General features: G+C 41.7%; 1 protein-coding gene across 1 annotated transcript in view; it reads right to left on the reverse strand.

Moving 5' to 3' along the window:
* Positions 1 to 9634: 9634 nt before the first annotated feature.
* Positions 9635 to 24344, reverse strand: part of LOC134356645 (inter-alpha-trypsin inhibitor heavy chain H3-like) — a 58567-nt gene continuing 43857 nt past the window's right edge. The window contains exons 15-21 of the mRNA XM_063067617.1: positions 24197 to 24247; positions 22538 to 22555; positions 19851 to 19964; positions 14410 to 14611; positions 12196 to 12368; positions 11602 to 11713; positions 9635 to 11502 (exon numbers count right to left, since the gene is read on the reverse strand). Coding sequence (XP_062923687.1) covers positions 11340 to 11502; positions 11602 to 11713; positions 12196 to 12368; positions 14410 to 14611; positions 19851 to 19964; positions 22538 to 22555; positions 24197 to 24247 — 833 coding nt within the window. The 3' untranslated portion in view covers positions 9635 to 11339. The remainder of the gene's footprint in view (positions 11503 to 11601; positions 11714 to 12195; positions 12369 to 14409; positions 14612 to 19850; positions 19965 to 22537; positions 22556 to 24196; positions 24248 to 24344) is intronic.

Genomic DNA, 24344 nt, shown 5'->3' on the forward strand with positions numbered 1-24344 from the left:
CTGTAACAATGTTCACATCTACTTGCAACTTCTCAGCAAATGACCGAGTCCATACCTCCACACACAGACCAAGCCATGAAGATCAATTTCTCTAACTTCCGTCTGCTTCCCTCTGTTCCACCACCCTTTTGTTTTCCCTTATCCCTCTGTCCCCTTTAGCTCTCTTTCCTCTTCGATGACCTCGAATGACCACACCTTCATCCTTCTGGTTCCATACCTCCTTCCCTTTATTCCCTGGATTGCTGTCCTCTCCTATCAGATTCCTTTTTTTCAGTCAATTCACTTACCACTCCCAGCTTCTCACATCATTCCCTTTTCCCACCTTTGTCCTCTCAAGTGGATTCACCTATCAGCTGCCATCTTGTGCTCCCCCCCACTCCAACCTTTTATTCGGGCTTCTGCCGTCATTCTTTCCAGTCCTGATGAAGCGCCTCAGTCCAAAGTATCAGATATTTATTTCCCTCCATAGATGCTGCCTGTCCTGCTGATTTCCTCCTATATTTTTTGAATGTTGCTCCAGATTTCCAGCATTGGTAATCTCTTGCGATTCTGTATCTCTATACAGCAGGGTATAAGTACAGTCAGGCATGAGACAATAAACAGAAAAGTTCAAGTCCATAGTTCCCTGACAATGGCAATGAAGGTAGAGAGGGTGGAAAAGAGGACATGTGGCACGCTTGTCTTCATTGGTCTGGACATAACATATAAAATTTGAGACATTATGTTACAAAGGACTGGTTAGACCATACTAGGAGTATTATGTATATTGAGGAGATTTGGTATGTCACCAAAGACTAGTAAATTCTGACAGCTGTACTGTGGAGATCATTCTCATTGGTTATATTACTAACTAGAATAGAGGCTCCAACACACAGGATTGAAAAAGACTGCAGATGTTGTAGATTCAACTAGTTCCATCTGGGAAACAACCCTCCCCATCATCAGGACTTCTTCAAAAGGTGGTGCTGCAGGGAGGGGGCGTCCATCATTAAGGACCTTCAGCATCCAGGACATGCCCTCATCTTATCACTGTCATCAAGAAGGAGGCACAGGAGCCTCAACATACACACCCAATGTCTTAAACGCTATCTTCTCCTGTGCCATCAGATTTCACGAACCCATGAACACCACTTCATTATTTTGCTCATTCTGCACTTTTTAATTTTCTTTTATATTTTTTGTTGTAACAGAGTAATTTTTATGTATGGCACAGTACTGATGCTGCAAAACAACAAATTTCACGACACAGGTCAGTGATAATGAACCTGATTCTGACTAACACCAAACTTCTGAAACAATTTCCTTCTTCTGTCCTACAGAATAGCAAGAACTTTCCTGAAGGATGGAGCAAACCTTTAAAGATTGTATCAACCTGTTAGACACATTAAAGTCCTGAGCCTGTAACAGATCAAAGTGGAGAAAGAACATCTGGGAAGGCATTGAAATCCTACAGCTGGACAACGTGGAAGCTAAGCACGAACAGTAAAAAGGAGTGCAAGATATTCCAGTCCAGTCACCTACTCCTCCAATCAAGTTCCATCTGCCCATCTATGGTAGAGTCAGCATATCCCATACAGAATTCCTCAGAATGCATTCATCAAGAGCGCAGGCAAATTATCTGCTAACCTCAGAAGTGTGGGTATTTGTGATTGGTTAGTGGTGTGGTTGGTTCAATGGTTTATTGTTACTGGCACAAGATACAGAGAAAAGCCTTTCTTGCATAGTGCTGAATCAGATCAGATGATTACACAGTCCATAATAAATAACAATACAGAATTACGTGTAAAAGCCATAGAGGAAATGCAGTGAGGTAAATAAGGTGCAAGATCATAACAAGGTAGATTTCAGGTCAAGAGTCCAACTTATCATAGTAGGGAACTATATAGTTGTCTTCTAAGAGAAAGAGAGACATTGACAGAAATCAGCTGAGTGAGCTTAGCAAATAAACAAGGAAAAATATTAAAGGAAAGATAATTATTGAAATAAAAATCTGTTAGGTTTAGAGATTCGGATGGCACTTGGCCCTTTGACCTGTAGGATTTGGATCTGAATTTGACTGATATTATTAGGATAAAAATTCATCCTGCAATGGATTGTGAAGATCACAAAACATATTGACTGGGAAGTTGTTCCTACATTGACTGGGAATCCCATACTGTAAAGGATGAGATGGGATAGAGTTTGTCAGCTGTGTTCAGGCAGGTTTCGCTCATCAGTACGTACAAAACCAACGAGGGAGGGTGCGATACTTGATCTGCTATTGGGAATGAAATGGCAGGTGACAGAAGTTTGTGAAGGGGAACACTTTTTTCCGACCAAGGTTTCTTGAACCTTTTGTAAGCTTTTCTTTTCTTCTTAACTAGATTTTCTACGTCCTTTGTACACCATGGTTCTTTTACCCTACAGTCCTTTCAATGGAACATACCTATGCAGAACTCCATGCAAATATTCCCTGAACATTTGCCACACTTCTGCCGTGCATTTCCCTGAGAACATCTGCTCCCAATTTATGCTCCCAAGTTCCTGCCTAATAGCATCATATTTTCCCCTACCTCAATTAAATGTTTTCCCAAATTGTTTGCTCCTATCCCTCTCCAGCACTATGGTGAAGGAGATGAAGTTGTGATCACTAACTCCAAAATGCTTTCCCAATGAGAGATCTGACACCTGACTAGGTTCATTTCCCAAACACAAAATACTCTGCAGATACTAGGGTCAAAGCAACACTCACAACATACTGGAGGAACTCAGCAGGTTGGGCAGCATCTGTGGAAAAGATCAGTCGACGTTTCGGGCCGGAACCCTTTGTCAGGACTGTAGAGGGAAGGGGCAGAGGCCCTATAAAGAAGGTGGGGGGAGGGTGGGAAGGAGAAGGCTGGTAGGTCCCAGGTGAAAAACCAGTAAGGGGAAAGATAAAGGGGTGGAGGAGGGGAAGCAGGGAGGTGATAGGCAGGAAAACAATGGGTAGTAGAAGGAGGCAGAACCATGAGGGAGGTGATAGGCAGCTGGGGGAGGGGCAGAGTGACATAGGGATAGGGGAAGGGATGGGGAGGGAATTACCGGAAGTTGGAGAATTCTATGTTCATACCAAGGGGCTGGAGACTACCTAGATGGTATATGAGGTGTTGCTCCTCCAACCTGAGTTCAGCCTCATCGTGGCAGTAGAGGAGGCCATGTATGGACATATCCGAATGGGAATGGGAAGCAGAGTTGAAGTGGGTGGCTACTGGGAGATCCTGTCTGTTGTGGCGGCCGGAGCGGAGGTGCTCGACGAAGCGGTCCCCCAATCTGCGTCGGGTCTCACCGATGTAGAGGAGGCCGCACTGGGAGCACCGGATGCAATAGATGACCCCAACAGACTCACAAGTGAAGTGTTGCCTCACCTGGAAGGACTGTTTGGGGCCCTGAATGGTGGCAAGAGAGGAGGTGTAGGGACAGGTGTAACACTTGCGCTTACAGGGATAAGTGCCGGGTGGGAGATCCGTGGGGAGGGACGTGTGGACCAGGGAGTCGCAGAGGAACCAATCCCTGCGGAAGGCGGAGAGGGGTGGAGAGGGAAAGATGTGCTTAGTGGTGGGGTCCTGTTGAAGGTGGCGGAAGTTGCGGAGAATAATGTGTTGGATCCGGAGGCTAGTGGGGTGGTAGGTGAGGACAAGGGGAACTCTGTCCCTGTTGTGGTGGCGGGAGGATGGGGTGAGGGCTGAAGTGCGGGAAATGGAGGAGATGCGGGTGAGGGCATCATTGATTTCCCCTTGTCCTCACCTACCACCCCACCAGCCTCCGGATCCAGCACATTATCCTCCGCAACTTCCACCATCTTCAACAGGACCCCACCACTAAACACATCTTTCCCTCTCCACCCCTCTCTGCTTTCCGCAGGGATCGGTCCCTCTGCAACTCCCTGGTCCACACGTCCCTCCCCACGGATCTCCCACCCGGCACTTATCCCTGTAAGTGCAAGTGCTACACCTGTCCCTACACCTCCTCTCTTGCCACCACTCAGGGCCCCAAACAGTCCTTCCAGGTGAGGCAACACTTCACTTGTGAGTCTGTTGGGGTCATCTATTGCATCCGGTGCTCCCGGTGCGGCCTCCTCTACATCGATGAAACCCAACACAGATTGGGGGACCGCTTCGTCGAGCACCTCCACTCCGTCCGCTGCAACAGACAGGATCTCCCAGTAGCCACCCACTTCAACTCTGCTTCCCATTCCCATTCAGAAACGTCCATACGTGGCCTCCTCTACTGCCATGATGAGGCAAAACTCAGGTTGGAGGAGCAACACCTCATATACCATCTAGGTAGTCTCCAGCCCCTTGGTATGAACATAGAATTCTCCAGCTTCTGGTAATTCCCTCCCTCTCTCTTCTCCTATCCCTATGTCACTCTGCCCCATCCTGCAGCTGCCTATCACCTCCCTCATGGTTCCGCCGCCTCCTACTACCCATTGTGTTTTCCCCTATTCCTTCTTCATCTTTCCTGCCTATCACCTCCCTGCTTCCTCTCCCCCACCCCTTTATCTTTCCCCTTACTGGTTTTTCACCTGGAACCCACCAGCCTTCTCCTTCCCACCCTCCCCCCACCTTCTTTATAGGGCCTCTGCCCCTTCCCCCTACAGTCCTGACGAAGGGTTCCGGCCCGAAACATCGACCGATCTTTTCCACGGATGCTGCCCAACCTGCTGAGTTCCTTCAGCGTGTTGTGAGTGTTCCTAGGTTCATTTCCCAATACCAGATCAAGTACAGCCTCTCCTCCAGTTGGCTTATCTACATATTGTGTCAGGAAACCTTCCTGAATGCACCTAACAAACTCCACCCCATCTAAACCCATTTCACTAAGGAGATGCCAGTCAATATTAGGAAAGTTAAAATCTCCCATCACAACAACCCTATATTATTGCTCCGTTCCAGAATTTGCCTCCCTCTCTGCTCCTTGATGTCCCTGTTACTATTGGGGGGGGGTCTATAAAAAAATACCTGGTAGTGTTATTGCCCCTTTCCTATTTCTGACTTCCACTCACACTGACTCAGTAGACAATCCCTCCATGACTTCCTCCTTTTCTACAGCCGTGACATATCCCTAATTAGCAATGCCTTGCCCCACCTCTTTTGCCTCCCTCTCTGTTCTTTTTGAAACATCTAAAGCCCGGCACACTCAGCAGCCATTCCTGCTCCTGGGAATGTAATGGCCACAACGTCATTGTTCCACGTATTGATCCACGCGCTAAGCTCATCCGCCTTGTTTATGATACTCCTTGCATTAAAATAGACACATCTCAAACCATCAGGCTGAGCGTATCTTTGCTCTAACATCTGCCTATCTGTCCTCACAAACTCCCAACAAGCTGTCTCTACTCGTACTCCAATCTCCCCATCCTCTGCCTCTTTGCTTCGGTTCCCACCCCCTGCAAATCTAGTTTAAACTCTCCTCAATAGCCTTAGCAAACCTCCCCACCAGGATATTGGCCCCCCTCGGATTCAAGTGCAACCCATCCTTTTTGTACAGGTCACACCTGCCCCAGAAGAGGTCCCAATAATCCAGAAATCTGAATCCCTGCCCCCTGCTCCAATCCCTCAGCCACACATTTATCCTCCACCTCATTCTATTCCTATACTCACTGTCACGTGGCACAGGCAGTAATCCCAAGATTACTATCTTTGAGGTCCTGCTTCTCAACTTCCTTCCTAACTCCCTGTATTCTGCTTTCAGGACCTGCACCCTTTTTCTACCTATGTTGTTGGTACCAATATGTATCCCGACCTCTGGCTGCTCACCCTCCCATTTCAGGATATTGTAGATGCGCTCAGAAACATCACAAACCCTGGCACCTGGGAGGCAAACTACCATCTTTGTTTCTTTTCCATGCCCACAGAATTGTCCATCTGTCCCCCTGATTATAGAGTCCCCGATTACTACTGACATCCTCTTCTGTTCCCTAACCTTCTGAGCCACAGGGCCAGACTCGGTGCCAGAGGCACAGCTGCTGTTGCTTCCCTCAGGTAGGTCATACCACCACCCTCAACGACACTCAAAATAAAGTACTTACTGTTCAGGGGCACAGCCCTCTCTTCACTCTCCTGAGTTACCCACTCATCTGCCTCCCGAGGCCCCGGGGTGACTACCTGACTGTAGCTCCTCTCTATCGCCTCCTCACTCTCCCTAACAAGCCAAAGGTCATCGAGCTGCAGCTGCAGTTCCTAACTCGGTCTTTAAGGAGATGCAGCACGATGCACCTGGTGCAGATGTGGCCATCAAGCTAAAAAACTGCACTGCTGTAAAGAGCGCAAAATAACATCATTCTTACCCTCGGCCATTAGGCTCTATAATGAGTCAACCTGTAGCCGGGGAAGTGATGACCCCTCCTGTTAGACTGTTTGGGTAACTTATTTTTAATTTCACTTCTCTTCTAATATTTTTATCTGTGCACTTGTATTGTTACTGTGACACTGTAATTTTCTTTGGGCTTAATAAAATATCTATCTATCTATTTATCTATCAATCTATCTAATAAAGTGGCAGCAGAGTGTATGTTCGTGATCTTTGTGATCTTCGTGATGATTGTGGTCTTCTGCTGCCGCAGCCCATCTGCTTCATAGTTTGATGTGTACATTCAGAGATGCTCAACTGCATACCACTGTTGTAATGCATGGTTAGTGTCGTAGTTTACGTCGCAGTTACTGTCATAGTTTCCGATACAGTTACTGTCATAGTTTACAATGCAGTTACAGTCATAATTTCCGATACAGTTACTGTTGTAGTTTATGATGCAGTTACTGTCTTAGTTTCCGATACAGTTACTGCTGTAGTTTACGATGAGTGGTCACTTGAGTTCTGTCATAGTTTACAAAGTAGTTACTGTTATATTTTCCGATACAGTTACTGTTGTAGTTTACGATGAGAGGTTATTTAAGTTACTGTTGTAGTTTCCGATACAGTTACTGTCGTGGTTTATGATGAGAGGTTATTTAAGTCAGGGGTCCCCAACCTTTTTTGCACTGCGGACCTGTTTATCATTGATAATATTCTTGCGGACCGGCCGACCCGGGGGGGTGGGGGGGTAGGGTTGCCAACGGACAAGAGTAGCTGTCAAATACGTTATGTTTACCCCGAGAAAGACTACCATGACCATGAAGCCTTGCGCGGGCACCTGTGCGCATGCGTGTACCTGCTGATTTTTTTCTACAAATCGTTTTTGGCGATTCTGTTCGGGGGTGGGTGTTAATCACGACCGGAATATAGGTGATAAGTGGCTAATACACTCAATTTCGTTTCTAAAAGGGTTTCTCTAACGAATTTAATATTAAACACACAGCGCATATTTTCCTCACACGAATATAGCGATAAGTCAATTATCAGGGGAGGACAGGGGAGCTTGAAGTAAGTGTTGAACGGACTTCCAGTAGAAGTGGTAGAGGCAGGTTCGATATTATCATTTAAAGAAAAATTGGATAGGTATATGGACAGGAAAGGAATGGAGGATTATGGGCTGAGTGCAGGTCGGTGGGACGAGGTGAGAGTAGCGTTCGGCGTGGACTAGAAGGGGAGAGATGGCCCGTTTCCATGCTGTAATTCTTATATGGTTATGTAAGTCACTTACAAGTCAATAGCATCATAACATTTTAAGTAACGTTTGGATATTAAACACACAGCACATATTTTCCCCGTATGATATAAAATCATTGCAACACACCAATATTGCTGAATCAGTGGGAGCCCTGGGCTTGTTTTCCTACAACAAGATGGTCCTATCGAGGGCTGATGGGAGACAGCGATACTCGAACGGGGTTCCTTATGTCCAGTCTATTCCGCAATTTAGTTTTCGTTGCATTCATTGCAGAGATATGTTGGAAATGGAAGCAATGTTTTCAGTGCTTTTGTGGCTATCTCAGGATATTCAGCCTTGAATTTGATCCAGAATGCCGGCAGAGATGTTATGTCAAACATACTTTTCAGCCTGCCGTCATTTGCAAGCTGGAGGAGTTGTTTTCCTTCCCGCGCTGACATGGATGACGCATGCATAATGACCTTGCATGCGTTCAAGTTCAATAGTGCGTGACAGGGGATGAGGAAAGATGCAGCTGAGTCATATCGCCAAATTATATCGTTTCCTTGCGGCCCGATAGCACATGCTTTGCTGACTGGTACCGGTCTGCGGCCCGGTGGTTGGGGACTGCTGATTTAAGTTACTGTTGTAGTTTCCGATACAGTTACTGTCATAGTTTATGATGCAGTTACTGTCATAGTTTATGATGAGTAGTTATTTGAGTTACTGTGGTAGATTACGATGCATTTACTGTTGTAGTTTATGATGAAGTTACTATCATAGGTTCCGATGAGTGGTTATTGGAGTTACTGGCATAGTTTACAAATCAATTACTGTCATAGTTTACGGTACAGTTACTGTCATAGTTTATGATGATGGTTATTTGAGTTACTGTCGGAGTTTACAATGAGTTGTTATTTGAGCTACTGTTGTAGTTTATGATGCAGTTACTGTCTTAGTTTACAATGAGTGGTTATTGGAGTTACTGTTGTAGTTTATGAGTGGTTGTTTAAGTTACTGCCGTAGTTTATGATGTAGTTACTGTTGTAGTTTATGATGCAATTACTGACATAGCTTACGATGCAGTTGCTGTCGTAGTTTATGATGAGTGGTTATTCAAGTTACTGTTGCAGTTTATGATGCAGTACTGTCACAGATTACAATGAGTGGTTATTGGAGTTACTGTCATAGTTCACGATGAGTGGTTATTTGAGGTACTGTCGTAGTTTAGATAGACAGATAGATATACTTTATTGATCCCGAGGGAAATTGGGTTTCGTTACAGCTGCACCAACCAAGATAGAGCATAAATACAGCAATACAAAAACCACAAACAATCAAACAACAATATGCAAACTATGCCAGATGGAAATAAGTCCAGGACCAGCCTTTAATGATGAGTAGTTGTTTGAGCTACTGTCGTGGTTTATGATGAGTGGTTATTGGAGTTACTGTCGTAGTTTATGATGAGTGGTTATTTGAGTTACTCTCGTAGTTTATGATGAGTGTTTATTTGAGCTACTGTCGCCTTCCTGTCAGCTTGAACCATTCTGGCACTGTAAACTGTAGAGAATGGTGCGTGAAAATCGCAGAAGATCTGTAGTTTCTGAGAAACTCGTACCACCCTGTCTGGCACCAGCAATCGTTCTATGGTCAAAGTCACTTAGATCACATTTCCTTCTCATTCTGATGCTTAATTTAAACAATAACTGAACCTCTTGACCATGTCTGCATGCTTTTATGCATTGAGTTGCTGCCAAATGATTGATTGATTAGATGTTTGCTTTAACGAGCAGGTGTACAAATGAACCGAATAAAGTTCCCACTGAATGTATGTTCCTCAGCTTTTTCAGTGACCTGGTTGTGTCTCTATATTTTTTGTTTCAGGACGACAAAGGATCTCAAGTAGAAAGGAATTGTTGAGGGAAAGTGTGACCGACAAGTGGTCAACGCTGTGCTAAGGGAAATGTCAGAAAAAAAATCAATCTGAATTGGGTCTTACCTAAACAGAACATGAAAGCAGTGCATCAAGCTGCATTCAAATGAAACATGAGTAACTAAATTTAGGAAGAAAATTTATATCTTAAGAAATTTTGGAACATAGAAGTCAATTTAATGGAAGATCAGAAAACACAAACAAAGCAGCAAGAACAATATACATATATAGAAATTAAAGGAATAAGCTTAATTTATTCATTTCTCTGTGTAAGAGTATCTATTCCAGAGTTGTGTGTTTTACTTGATTGTGTACAGAATCTTTAGCTATACAGAGCAGTGTCAGTACCATAGCTCACTGTGTGTGGCAGGGTGTGATGCAAGGTGCGTGCGCATGCACGTCAGGGTGCACGCAAGTGTGTGGCAGGGTACGTGTGTGTGTGTGTGTGTGTGTGTGTGTGTGTGTGGCAGGGTGTGCGCGTGTGTGTATGTGGCAGGGTGCACGCGTGTGTGTGGCAGGGTGCGCGTGTGTGTGTTGCAGGGTGTGAGTCTGTGCGTGTGTATGTGGCAGGGTGCGTGTGTGTGTGGCAGGGTGTGCGTGTGTGTGTTGCAGGGTGTGAGTCTGTGTGTGTGTGTTGGGGAGGGTTTGGGGCTGAAGCAGTTCACCTGCCAATTCTCTTTCAGTCCTGACTTCAGGTGCTGTATGTGTGAACTTTACACGTTCTCCTTTTAATTGCACGGGTTTCCATCAAGCTCATTGGGTGTCCTCCAATAACCCAAATCCATACTCCATGTGTGTAAGTGGTAAATAAATCGTAAGAGATGTGAGAAATGTAGAAATAATGAAAGGTGAATTGTCCCAAGGGATGGCACTTCTGAGAGTCAACATGGACACATCGGGCCAAAAGACCTCCTTCTGCATCATAATAAGTAATAAGCACGAAAAAGTCTGCAGATGCTGGAAATCCAAAGCAGCACATGCAAGTTGCTGGAGGAACTCAGCAGGTCAGGTGGCATCTACAGGAATGAATAAATAGTCCACGTTTCGAGCTGAGACCCTTCTTCAAGTCTGAGAAGGAAGGGGGAAGATTCCAGAATAAAAAGGTGGGGGGAGGGGAAGAAGGCTAGCTGGAAAGTGATAGGTGGCGCCAGGTGGGTGGGAAAGGTCTAAGGCTGGAGAAGAAGGAATTTGATAGGAGAGGAGAGTTGACCAGAGGGGAAAGGGAAGGAATCTGATAGGAGAGGAGAGTTGACCAGAGGGGAAAGGGAATTAATCTGATAGGAGAGGAGAGTTGACCAGAGGAGAAAGGGAAGGAATCTGATAGGAGAGGAGAGTTGACCAGAGGAGAAAGGGAAGAAGGAAAGGACCTAGGGATTCCTGGCACAAGCAGAGCCCAGGGACTGACATGTCCAAATGGGAATGGAAAGCAGAATTAAAATCTTTAGCCATTGGGAAGTCCTGCTTGCAGCAGATGGCACTGAGGTGCTCAATGAGGTGGTCCCCCAATTTATGGCAGGTCTCACCAATGTAGAGAAGGCCACATCGGGGGCACTGGACATAATTGATGAGCCCAGCAGGTTTGCAGGTGAAGTTTTGCCTCAGTGGGAAGGACTGTTTGGGGCCCTGAATGGAGGTGAGGCAGGAGGTACCTGGACAGGTCATCTGGGTGGCCAGTCAGCGACTGGATGTGAATTGGAGCAGACCTTTTGTCATCTGGTGCCATGCTTGACACTCACCAGCTAGATCTGCAGATTCTACTGTAAATTAATGCAGGGTTTTATAATGGAAAGAGTAGTATGATTTTTAGTGTGTAATAATTGAACAATTAAGCTAGGAAAGGGATACCAAAGGGATACATTTTCACCACCCGCTCTCAAATCTTGGATAAACAGAATCAAATAATGAAGAAAGAACATAATCAGTAGGTGTCCCATCAATGAATCCTTTTCCATTGTAGTGGATAAACCAGCATGGAATTCTGATACCTTGCTTTGGATTGAGTCTGAAATCTCTCTGGTACCCCCTGGAAAACAGGAATAAAAATTAAGATCAAAAGTCGACAGAAGTTTTTAAAATGTTGAATAGAACAAATTAATAGTGTTAATTATCTTGGATGCAATACCTTGTGACTCTTAATTTATGACCCTTCACAATCATTGTTGCATCAGGTTTTCCTTCATCTAAGCCAGGGTGGATATTATATATCTCAGCACTCACTCCACCGTAGAACTGACCTGTGTCAGAGCAGAGCAAATTCACGTAACTGCAAAGTGACAAATACAGAAGTGTGGGATGCCAAGAGGGAACAATGCAACTTTTAGTTAATTTTGTTTGTGAGGAAGGTATTCTGATTCCTATGATCAAGAAGCTGTTGTTAAACTGCGAGTAAAACAAATATTTGTAAAGATAGTGCAACACACACAAAATGTTGGAGGAACTCAGCAGGTCAGGCAGCATCAATGAAAGTGAATGAACTGTCGATGTTTCAGGCCGAGACCCTTCTTCAGGGCCCTGATGGTGGGTCTTGGTCCCAAATGTTGACTGTTTATTCCTTTCTATAGATGCTGCCTGACCTGCTGAGCTCATTCAGCATTATGAACGAATTGTGTTTCAATACTTGTTTTTAAGCATGGGAATTTGGAAGAATATTGTCAAACAAGAGCCTTAACACTTTATAGTGTTGCTCAATGTTAAATCAAATGAATATTTCACATACCCAGTAATCCATGGGTCATATTTGAGAGTTGGTGACCCTCAAGTGTGTAAAACCCAAGGAAGTCCCTGTGTAGAGGGTGGTATTTCCAGACACGGTGCAATAAAATAACAAATGTCGCATCGTCTCCAATTGTCACTGTGACATTCTTTTCTTTTGCGATTGAGATTGAGAAGCTGTGAAATAAATGCAACAAATTAGGCTGGGCTTACATTGATATCCTGAAAGAGTGGAAATGAAGTTTTTAATGCTGTCAAATTTAAATAATTTATTTCATCATACCTTTCCCAGAATATACATGAAACAGTATCACAAGAAAGCATCGTTCATCATCAAGGACCCCAGCATCTGGATCATGCTCTCTGCTCAATATTACCACCAAGAGGGGATGCAGGAGCCTCAGGTCCCACCCCACCAGGGTCAGGAACAGTTATTACCCCACAACCATCAGGCTCCTGAATCAGTGTGGATAACTTCACTCACCTCAATTGATTACACAGCCTATGGACTCACTGTTAAGGACTCTACAACTTATGTTCTTGGTATTATTGGTACTATTATTGGTATTATTGGTATTATTATTACAACTTGGTATTATTTATTTACTTATTTATTGATTATTTGTTTCGTTTTGCACAATTTGTCATCTTTTGCCTATTAGCTGCTTGTCAGTCTTTGTGTGTCGTTTTTTACTGATTCTATTGTATTGTATTTCTACTGTAAATGCCTGCAAGAATATGAATCTCAGGACAGTATATGGTGACTTATAAACACTTTGATAATACATTTACTTTGAACTTTAATAAAAAGGCAATCTATGAAACCCTATTTTATATGTAGATGGTGTATGTTATAATGATTGATTCTTGCTATCATGACAGATTGTTCGGTTATCACTTATGCATCCAAGTCTTCCTTCAATGGACCGCTACTCAGCTTTTACTCTTCTTCCTCACAGGTCACTGAGTATGCTCTATCTGATGTCTCCCTGAAGCAATCAAGCCAACGAGCATCCATGAAGTAACAGTTACTAGCAGAGTATTATTAAATAATTTTCTGCTGAACCACAAGGCAATTCAGTTGGTCAAAGGTGGAGAGCGGGGACAGAGTTTCAGAGCTTATGCCAAGGTACAGTATCTGATTTCCAAACTCCATTTGCACACTGCCTGGTATGAAGGGTGCAAAGCACAAAATTGTACGAAGCTACAGAGGGTTGTAGATTTAGCCAATTCCATCATGGACACAAGCCTCCCATCTTCAAGGACATTTTCAAAAGACGATGCCTCAAGAAGGCAGCATCCGTTATGAAAGGCCCTCACCATACAAGGACGTGCCCTCTTCCTCATTGCTAACAACAGCGAGGAGGTACAGGAGCCTGAACACGCACACTCAACATTTTGGGAACAGCTTTTTCCCCTCCAACATCAGATTTCTGAATGGTCCACCTCACTATTCCTCTTTTGCACTATATATTTTTTCCTATTGTAACTTGATGAAGATTTTTAAAATTCTTGCACTGCACTTCTGCCACAAACAACAAATTTCTTGAAATATGTCAGTGATAATAAACTTGATTCAGATTCTGAGTCTGATTCACATTGTTAAAATCCGGGGGGTTGAAGAGACCGGAAATGAATGAGCAAGGATCATTAGGGTTAGAAAAGGAAGCAGAGGTCATAGTTATATGGAAGGACTTGAGAGTGGCACTTTTAAAATTGAAATGTTAGTCAAATTAAACAGTAGGGAGCTGAGCAAAGGTGGTGGAGGCATCCAGCTTTAATAGTAGACATGTAGATGAAAATTTACCAAAGCTGTGAATTGCCTAGTTCAGGCTTCAAATATTGACCCCAGGGATTGTGGAAGAGGCCAAAGTCTATAGGCCAACTCTTATTTGCCACAACCCACCGCTTAGTTCCAGTGGAGTTCTCATAGCTGCTACTTAGATATGTTCCTGTGGAATTACTGCTGTTCAGTCTTGTATGTGCGATGTCAACGTTAAATCTTATTAGCACTTTTGTTTTGCCATGCATGTTCTTATTAATATATGTAAATCAAAACTTCAAAAGTTAAATCAAAATAAGTATCTATCAAAGTTGTACAAACTAATTTTTGCTTTGCAAGGAATTTGATAAGAATTAGAATCATGGCTACAGTTTCATTTGTATTGGCATTGTCTATTTTCTAATGAATGTTGCTTTGTTATGGGATAAATTATACCTCTGTTTCATTATAGATGCTGTTGCTGACCACGGGAAAATCATCTTCTCTTTTCTATGAAACACTGTGATTGCTTCAGTCGATACTTCAAATTTTATATCCATGTTGCTGTTCATAATTCCAAATCTTCCAAAGTAGGTATTTATTTTCTTGTTGTTTTCTATTTTCTTATCTCCTATCAATTGGCCATTTACCACAAAACCTTCAAGTAAATTTAAGAATGGATTAATTAGTGTTAATCAATTGAGACAATGCTAAATTAAAATTCTGGGAATCATCTTGTCATAAAACTAGATAAATTATTATTTCCCAGAACAGCTGAATTATTTGTAGCTGAGGGAAAAAAAAGTCATGTAATTGGATAGATTATCTAAGGTATGAAAATCACAGCAATAGAATTTCTAAGAACCTCACTTGGAAAATATGCTTTTATTGATGTATGTGACTCACAAATGATAAAACTGCCACGGGGGCATCGTTGTAGTGTAGCAGTTAGTGCAAACTTTTTATAGCTCGAAGGGCTGGAAGAGTTTGTTCCATGCTGTATCTCTAAATAAAACTTGGCAGACCTGCAGGGCAGTAGGTAAGGGATCTGGAGGGGGACCACTTTCACTCCATGAGGGCTGAGTACTGGAAGGCACTGCTGGAAAGAGTGGTGGAAGAACACAAGAACACAAGAACATAAGAAATAGGAGCAGGAGTAGGCCATCTGGCCCATCGAGCCTGCTCTGCCATTCAATAAGATCATGGGTGATCTGGCCATGGACTCATCTCCATCTACCTCCCCTCTCCCGATAACCCTCAATTCCTCTGCTATGCAAAACTCTATCCAACCTTGTCTTAAATATATTTACTGAGGTAGCCTCCACTGCTTCATTGGGCAGAGAATTCCACAGATTCACCACGCTCTGGGAAAAGCAGTTCCTCCTCATCTCCAACCTAAATCTACTCCCCCGAATCTTGAGGCTATGTCCCCTAGTTCTAGTCTCAAGTACCAGTGGAAACAACTTTCCTGCCTCTATCTCATCTATTCCTTTCATAATTTCATATGTTTCTATAAGATCTCCTCTCATTCTTCTGAATTCGAGCAAGTACAGTCCCAGGCGACTCAATCTCTTCTCACAGTCTAACCCCCTCATCTCTGGAATCAACCTGGTGAACCTCCTCTGCACCACCTCCAAAGCCAGTATATCCTTCCTCAAGTATGGAGACCAGAACTGCACACAGTACTCCAGGTGCAGCCTCACCAGTACCCTGTACAGTTGCAGCATAACCTCCCTGCTCTTACATTCAATCCCTCTAACAATGAAGGCCAGCATTCCATTTGCCTTCTTGATAGCCTGCTGCACCTGCAAACCAGCCTTTTGTGATTCATGCACAAGCACTCCCAAGTCCCTCTACACAGCAGTATGCTGTAATTTTTTTTACCATTTTTTAAATAATCTGCTCTTTCATTTTTCCTTCCAAAGCGGATGACCCCGCATTTACAAACATTGTACTCCATCTGCCGGACCCTTGCCCACTCACTTAACCTATTTATACCTCTCTGCAGACTCTCCATACCCTCAGCACAATTTGCTTTTCCACTCAATTTAGTATCATCAGCAAACCTAGCTACTCTACACTCAATCCTCTCTTCCAGATCGTTAATGTATATTGTGAACAGCTGCAGGCCTGGAACCGACCCCTGTGGCCCATCGCTCACCGCTGATTGCCAACCAGAGTAACACCCATGTATCCCAACTCCCTGCTTTCTGTTAGTTAACCAATCCTCTATCCATGCTGATACAAGGGACTCTAACATCATTTAAACACTGGAACAGCACTTGAATCAACTGGACATAGAAGGCTCTGGTCCATGTTCATGATAGAATTAATAAACACGGTTGCCCATGGGTGAACATGCACCTGATGGGCTGAATGGCCTGAATAACTTCGCGATAGTCTGTTCTAGGGATACACACCTAACTGTCTGTCTTGCCTCCTTTCCTTTTAGATGTTAATTGATTTGTTATTATATTTCTTGTATTTTTTGCTTTCGTATGAAAAGTAGACAATATTTTCTCTCAATGGAGTAATGTACCATAGAACTTCTATCTTAAGTTTCAGTGTGTCCAAAGCATGTTTTTATATAGAAGCAAGACAAAAATAAGAAATGCTTGTGAAGAAAATGCATATGTGACTATTAAAGAGTCTTATGTAAGCTTATAACTGTGTTGCTAAACTCCTGATAAATTCTTATAAATTGGGTTGATTTGTTTATAAATCTAGAGCGGTTTGAAAATCTGTAAGGGTAATAAGGAAGGTATATAACTTAGTGAGCTGGCCTTGACGTCCGTGATGGCAGGATTTTGTTTTGGCAACGTGCAAATACTTCATCAAGTATCCCTTAATGCTGGATAGTGACTTCAGACATCCAAGGATTAAATGTGAGCAGAAAATAATGAAGCATGTAATACAGGCACCAGTTAATTGTCCAAATAATTTCTACAAAAGAGGAGTTAAGAAAGTAGACAGAGAGAGTTAATTCATAAACATATGAATGGATCAATAGTCAGCAGAAATCCACTCATTGTAATCACCTTATTCCAATCCATTTGTTCTTGCAGAACTTAGCTCTAGAACATTATCAATCTTCAGGCCATGACACACACGGAGTTTGTATTTTTTGTGACTGTATGTGTTATTGTAACTGTGTGTTCTGTGCTGTGTGTGACTGTATGTACTGTGGTTTGCATCTTGGTCTCATAGGAATGCTGTTTCATTTAGCTGTATATATGTGTATGGTTGAACTTGAACTTCAGAACAAATTTGACATTCATAAATGTGACAAGAGATTGGGGTGAAAATGATCAGCTTGTTGAAAATGGCAGAACTCCTTGAAAAAAGTGGGTGAAAATATACATATGGGGTCCTGGCCTTATAAATAGAGACAAAAACTAGTCACAGTGGTTTACCCAAAGTTGGAGCATTCAGTGTCCCGTTCTGGGCACCATGTCTTAGAGCAGATGTGAAACAGCTTGAAATTCAAAACAGATCACAGAAACTCATTCAGGAAAGATTGGAAAAGTTGGGGTTTTTCTTCTTGCCGGAGAGGACGTGAGGGGATTTAAAATATATAAGGATGTCAAGAGAGCAAGTAAAGAGAAACCACACCCATTACTGGAGAGATCAAGAATTGGAGGAAATGGAATAAAAGTAATTGGTCAGAAGAATCAAGAGACATGAGGATTTTATTATGATATTTTATTAGGTACCTCCTGTACCTAATTTGGAAACTTCTCTTCCACAATCTCCATCAGCACAGGTGCACCACAAGACCACGTGCTTAGCTTCCTGTTCTTCTTGCTTTATACTTATGACTCTGGCTAAGCACAGCTCCAATGCCATATTTAAGTTTGCTGATGACACCACTGCTGTAGACCGAATCAAAGGTAGTGATGAAGCAGCATATGGGAAGGGAGATTGAAAATCTGGCTGAGTGATGCCACAACAGCCTCTCACTCAATGTCAGTAAAACCAAGGAGCTGATTATTGATTTCTGGCAGAGGAAACCAGGGATCCATGAGCCAGTCCTCATTGAAGGATCGGAGCGGGAGAGGGTCAGTAACCTTAAATTATCATTTCAGAGGAGTGTACTGGACCTGGCACATAAGGACAACAATGCAGAAATCATGGCAGCACCTCTACTTCCTTGGAACTTTGTGAAGATTCAGTATGACAAATAAAACTTTGAGAAAGCTCTATAGATGTGTGGTGGAGAGTATATTGACAGGCTGCATCACAGTCTGGTATGGAAACACCATTGCCCTTGAACAAAAATTCCTTCAAGACGTAGGGGATATGGCCCAGTCCATCACAAGTAAAGCCTTCCCCACCATTCAGCATTGTCACAGGAAAGCAACATCCATTATCAGGGACCCCCACCATCCAGGACAAGCTCCCTTCTCTCTGCTGCCATCAGGAAGAAGGTACTGAAGCCTCAGGACTCACATTACCAGGTTCAGGAACAGTTATCACCCCTCAACCATCAGGCTGTTGAATCAGAGGGGATAACTTCACTCAGCTTCACTTGCCCCATCACTGAACTGTTCCCAACCCCTATGGACTCACTTTCAAAGACTCATCATCTCATGCTCTTGATAGTTATTGTTTATTTATTTATTATTATTTCTTTAAAATTTATTTTAGTATTTACATAGTTTGTTGTCTTTTGCACACTGGTTGTCTAACTGTTGGTATGGTCTTTCATTGATTCTATTGTGGTTATTGGATTTATTGAGTATCCCATAAGAAAATACATCTCAGAGTTGTAAGTGGTGACATACACATACTTCGATAATAAATTTACTTTGAACTTTGAACTTTAACTAGCAGGTATACAGGTGTACCTAATAAATTGGCCCCAAGTGTATTTGCTCAAAATACCTGGGCTCTGAAACATAACACCATAGACAGTAACTGAAAATAAAAGTTACAGTGGTAAAGAGAGTGGCTTGGAGGAATGGGACAAGCTGATTTGCTCGTACATTACGGTATAGATTCAACAAGTCAAATGTACTCCTCTTATATTGCAACTACTCTGTGGGAAAATAAACACATAATCAAATTCTGGCTCGATTCGGCTGTGATGCTGAAAAGTGGAAAAGCACCTTAATAAATCAGCAATCTTAATTTTATGTACCAATTCACTGCAGATACCAATTATAATATATTGCATTTCTAATCTTGTTCTTACTTTAACAGCCAAAAATTTGGTAGGGCTGCCAAAAAATATAATTTTACAGGCACTAGTAAGTCAAGGTGCATTTTGGAATGCTGAAACCTTGGCAAACTTCAGGAGGTGTGCGGTGGAAAGTGCGCTCGCTGACTGACTGCATTCCCCCTGGCGTGGGAACAGCAAAGCCTTTGAGCGGAAAATCCTACAAAAGGTAGTGAATTCGGCCTAGTACATCATGAGTAAAAGTTTCCCAACCATTGAGCACATCTAAATGAAACGTTGCCATAGAAAAGCAGCATCCATCATCAAAGATTCTCACCACCCAGGCCAGGCTCTTTTCTCGCTGCTGCCATCAGGTAGAAGGTACTGGTGCCTCAGGACTCAGACCACCAGGTTCAAGAACAGTCACTACCCCCTCAACCATCAGGTTCTTGAACAAAAGGGGATAGCTACACTCATTTAAGGACTCTTTAATCTTGTTATTTCATGCTCATTATTTATTGCTAGTTATTTATATCCGCATTTGCACAGTTTTTGTCCACTGATCCTGTTTACAGTTACTGTTCTACAGATTTGCTAAGTATGCTCACAGAAAAAGAATCTCAGGGTTGTATATGGTGACACGTAAGCACTCTGATAATAAATATTACCTTGAACTTTGAAATGTTACTTTGAAATTCCATAGTTATGTTTCCCTTCCTTGGGATAGGTTAAGACCTACCTGTATAAGGATCTGAGATCAGATTGAGAACCGAACCAGGCTTCCCATTAATGTTGAAACATACAGCATCATTATGGTTGTTGGCGGAAATGATAAAATGAGGATCACTGTCAACTTCAAAAAAATTGTTAGAGGTTTAGAACATTGAAATCATTGCTATTTTTTCATAAAACAAGATTTAATTCTATGCTACTTCAAATTCACATTCTTATAGATGTGAAACAACTCTGAAAGAGTCACTCATTTCCTGCTGCTATCATTTCTGAGTTACAGTTATTAATTCTATGAACTGCTTAGGAAGACAGGACCTTTACTTAACAGGGGTAATATCTGCCATTGGATCCTAATTCAGAACTCACCTGTTGAGTAACCAGAAACAAGTTTCCAATATTTGAAGGTGGATGAAAAATGGAATTTACTGATCATGAATTTCTTCATTTTGTAATCAACGAATTTAATTGTGGATATCCATTGAATATTGGAAGGAAGACAACAATTAGATATTTTTTGAAAACTGAAGTGCCATAGTAGTTTGTTTCAGGCTGATATAATTGATACAGTACTTGCAATATCAGAATTAGTTGTGTGAGCACCTCTTACAATATTGAGCCAGGTGGGGGCAGGAACGTTAAGGTGCTGGTAGGGAAATTAATTCACAGTTGCCATTTGCTCATTCAAACAGCCTCTCTCCACACATGAATCGAGAATCTGAGTAGCTGCAACTTTTTTAAAGACTATAATTGATATCAGAGTACGCACTGCTGCCTTAGCATATAGCCTCAACAATTTGACTTCTGCAAACACACTCTTTCCAACAAAGTGGAAATCAGTCTTGGTTTATTTTCCATTCCTGCTCCAGTAGTGCTGAAGTTAGTTATTATACTAAGGAATGAAACTAGGATCTTCTGGTCTGTATGGCTTAGTTCACATTGTTTTTGGACAGTAAGGACCTAGAGCAATATTGCCTAATGTTAGTTCACATCAAGTTTATTACTGAAAAATTTGTCAACATTTGACTTTGCGTTAAATAGCATAGCCCTTTATTAATTTTTTAAAATTTGAAAATTGCATTGCCATAGACTAGCATTTCCTTCACCACAATATTCACAATTATGTTGTATTTTTCTGTCCTAAAAAAACATGAACTATTCTAATGAAACAATTTACCTAATGGGCAATCTGAGGTCAAATAAGTTCTAATTGAAAGCATTTTAAAACAGGTGACAATGATCAGTAGATTGTGTGAAAAAATCTAGAATGAGGAGCAGTAAATCAAAGGAAATTAAGATAAAAAATTCTAAACATGAAAGGCATTTAAATCAAAGGAGTCAAATGAGAGAGGCAAAAGGATACCTGGGCACGCTGGGGTGAAGGGAAATGAAATTGTGGATGGCATTGGAAAGTCTTCCTTACAGAGCAAGCAGGTAGAAATTAGAGTTCCCCTAGGCAGAGCAGAATTGAGAAGTAGGATTAAAAAAGGTATAGAGAAGAAGTGGCAGGAGGATTGGAAAAATGAATTAAGGGGCAGGCATTATTTTTCTAGTCACCCACTAGTTAAAAAGGTCTCAGACTGTTACCTTTTAAGTCGTAGGGATATGGTGAAATTAACAAGACTTAGATTGGGGCATTGTGGGTTAAACTATTATTTAAAGAGAATAGGAAAACACCCTACTGGATTAAGTGACTGTGGTAGTCCAGAGACAGTCCAGCATGTTTTGCTGAGCTGTAATCGATACAAAATTGAAAGAAGCATGTTGTTCAAGAGGCTGTCTGGCTTAAATTTATTTTGGTTTTCTATTAAATCTTTGGCCATCAAGAGAATCAACATCTGATTGAAGAATTTATTATTCAGTTTATATGTGAGACTAGGTTATATTTGAGAATTTGAGTTCCTTGAAGTTCTATATTTAATTATACATCCTGTGGAGGGCTGTAATATGCCCAGATGCGTCTAAACAGCTGGAAGAAGGAGAAGGAGAACAAAAGTAGCTAAAAAGTAGCTAAGGGACGTCCGGAAATTAAGATGTTGTCATGGGTGTCATAGAAAATGTTTTAATGACTGGATGATATTTAGCAATTTGAGGTGATGAAAAAGGCCAAAAGAAAGCTACGTAAGTTATTTCTAGTTTAAAGAATAAATACTATGCAGATATGCTGAAGAATTGTTGTCCATTTACTTTAAAACACATGGACACAGTGGCAATCTGATTAAATGATTCAAAAGATGGATGGCAGGGATTATTATAAACCCACACATTTTGGAGATGGGTTCAATCTACATGTCTGCTGCAACAGACAACATTTTAGGCAGCTTTTCTTTTTCCAAAAATAATTAGCCATAGGCTGTGTGGATTGTAGTGATTCTTTGTATGTCTACAGGTACGAGCAAGACCAATTCTTGACTGGGTCAGATATCAAAGTTTGATGAGTCCTGGACTGAAGAACTAGGAACAGAATTTTCCAGAGTATTTTCCCCTACTTGTACAGAGCATTTCTTTTGTCTTTTGTCATTCTCAGCTGCAAAAATGGAGGAAAAGAAGAACCTATTTAATCTTGATGCTTACGTCCTAAGGATGCAGCAAGATCACCCAATCTTTTCTTTGTCAGTTTACAAATACAATTTGACACATTTAAACGGTGTGTTAACTTGTGATATGAATTATGAAAAAGCCAAAATTGTATCTTACCATATGTGTAGGAGGGAGCTGTAGAGAATAGAGAAAAATACAGGAATTAATTTTTAACAAGTAACTAAAATATATTAAAACATTTCATCACTGAACTTCACTGTTGCATTTTCTGGGTTACAGAGGAATGAGGGACATATACCAGGCATGACAATTACCTGAAAATAGTTAATGTGGCTATATTGGGGAGAAAATCTGCTAGCAAGCTCACTTCAACTAACAAAAATCATATTTCCATTTTACTTTATCACCTCTGTAGAAACAACTCCTGATTAGGTATAATGCTTCATAATAATCTTACTATTTTATATGCACTCCTTCTTGGCCAGTTAACTAATTAACAGAACCAACAAACTGTTCTTGGTGTGCTTTTGCTGATCTTTACAGCTAAAATTTGAAGTTTTAATATTGTATGACTTTGAAGTGTATTTATTTTTTAAAGTACCCTTACAAACATGCCACAAACTTTATTTTCCACTCGTGGATAATGCAGGATAATGTAATTGGTGGAAACATAGGCATAATTCACAACCACCCACATGGAGTTGGGGTTCACCTTAACAGGCTGGTCTGACGCGATGACATAATGATTTGAAATTTTTACTGCACTTTGTGTTCTGTCACAAACAAGAGAAAATCTGCAGATGCAGCAAGTCCAAGCAACAGACAAAATGCTGGAGGAACTCAGCAGGCCTGGTCCTCCAGTCCTGCTGAAGGATCTCTGCCTGAAACGTCGCCTGTTTACTCTTTTCCATAGATATTGCCAGGCCTGCTGAGCTCCTCCAGCATTTTGTGTGTGTTGCTTTATGTTCTGTGTTTGGTTGACAATAAATGAGTTGTTATGGTTTCCTTTAAACGTAAAATGCTTCCTCTGTTTTATTTATGAAAAACGGTAATAATTATTTCATGGTATATGACTGCAGGGATAATTTCCTTCCCAATATTTTACTTTTTCAACTTGGCAAACTAAGTTTTCAAGTTCACTTTATTTAAGTTACTGACTAAGCATAGAGAGAACTCCTTCAGTGATGTAACTAAATACATTTCTGAAATTCCATCATTTAACTAGCAGTTCTATGAATGAATAAAGAATATGTGCTTCCCGTGGAATCTTTCTTTTATTGATCCCTCTGACATGCTGTTCATTTTCTCCACATGCCACCTTTCCCTGGCAGATTCCTCTATACCATGGCTTCCCAACCTACCTGGGGTCCACAGACCTCTTGCCTAATGGTAGGGGCCTATGGCATAATAAAAGTTGGAAGCCCCAGTCCTACACCTTATCCTGCTCATAAGTAATATAATATACTCCTTTATACTTCAGTGACTGAGGTGGCAATGACCTAGGTTTCCTTCGCATATTTGATTTGTCCAAGATTCTCTTACAACGATTTCACAGCTTTCCATAAGACAAGGCACAAAATTGGGCCATTACCATCGAGTCTCTTTTACCATTTGAACATGCATGATTTATATTCCCTCATAGCCCCATTTTCCCACCTTCTCCCCAACCTTTGACACCGTTATTGATTAAGTACCTATCAACCTCCATTTTAAATATACCCAATGACTTGGCCTCCATAGTGCTCTGTGACAATTAATTCCACAGATTCACCATCCTCTAGTTAAAAAAATTCCATGACTTTCAGAAACACTTACGCGCTCTAAGTGCTGGAGGAGCGTATGATCTTTGTGGTTGGGATGGTTTCACTGGAAAAAAAAATGTAAAGTTTCACGACACGTGCTTGTAATTTGTATGTAGTCAAAATATTGCTGAAGCCAAGGTTAGCAATGGTTTTGAAGAATT

The sequence above is a fragment of the Mobula hypostoma genome, chromosome 15 (genome assembly GCF_963921235.1).
Source record: "Mobula hypostoma chromosome 15, sMobHyp1.1, whole genome shotgun sequence".
NCBI classification, from domain to species: Eukaryota; Metazoa; Chordata; class Chondrichthyes; order Myliobatiformes; family Myliobatidae; genus Mobula; species Mobula hypostoma.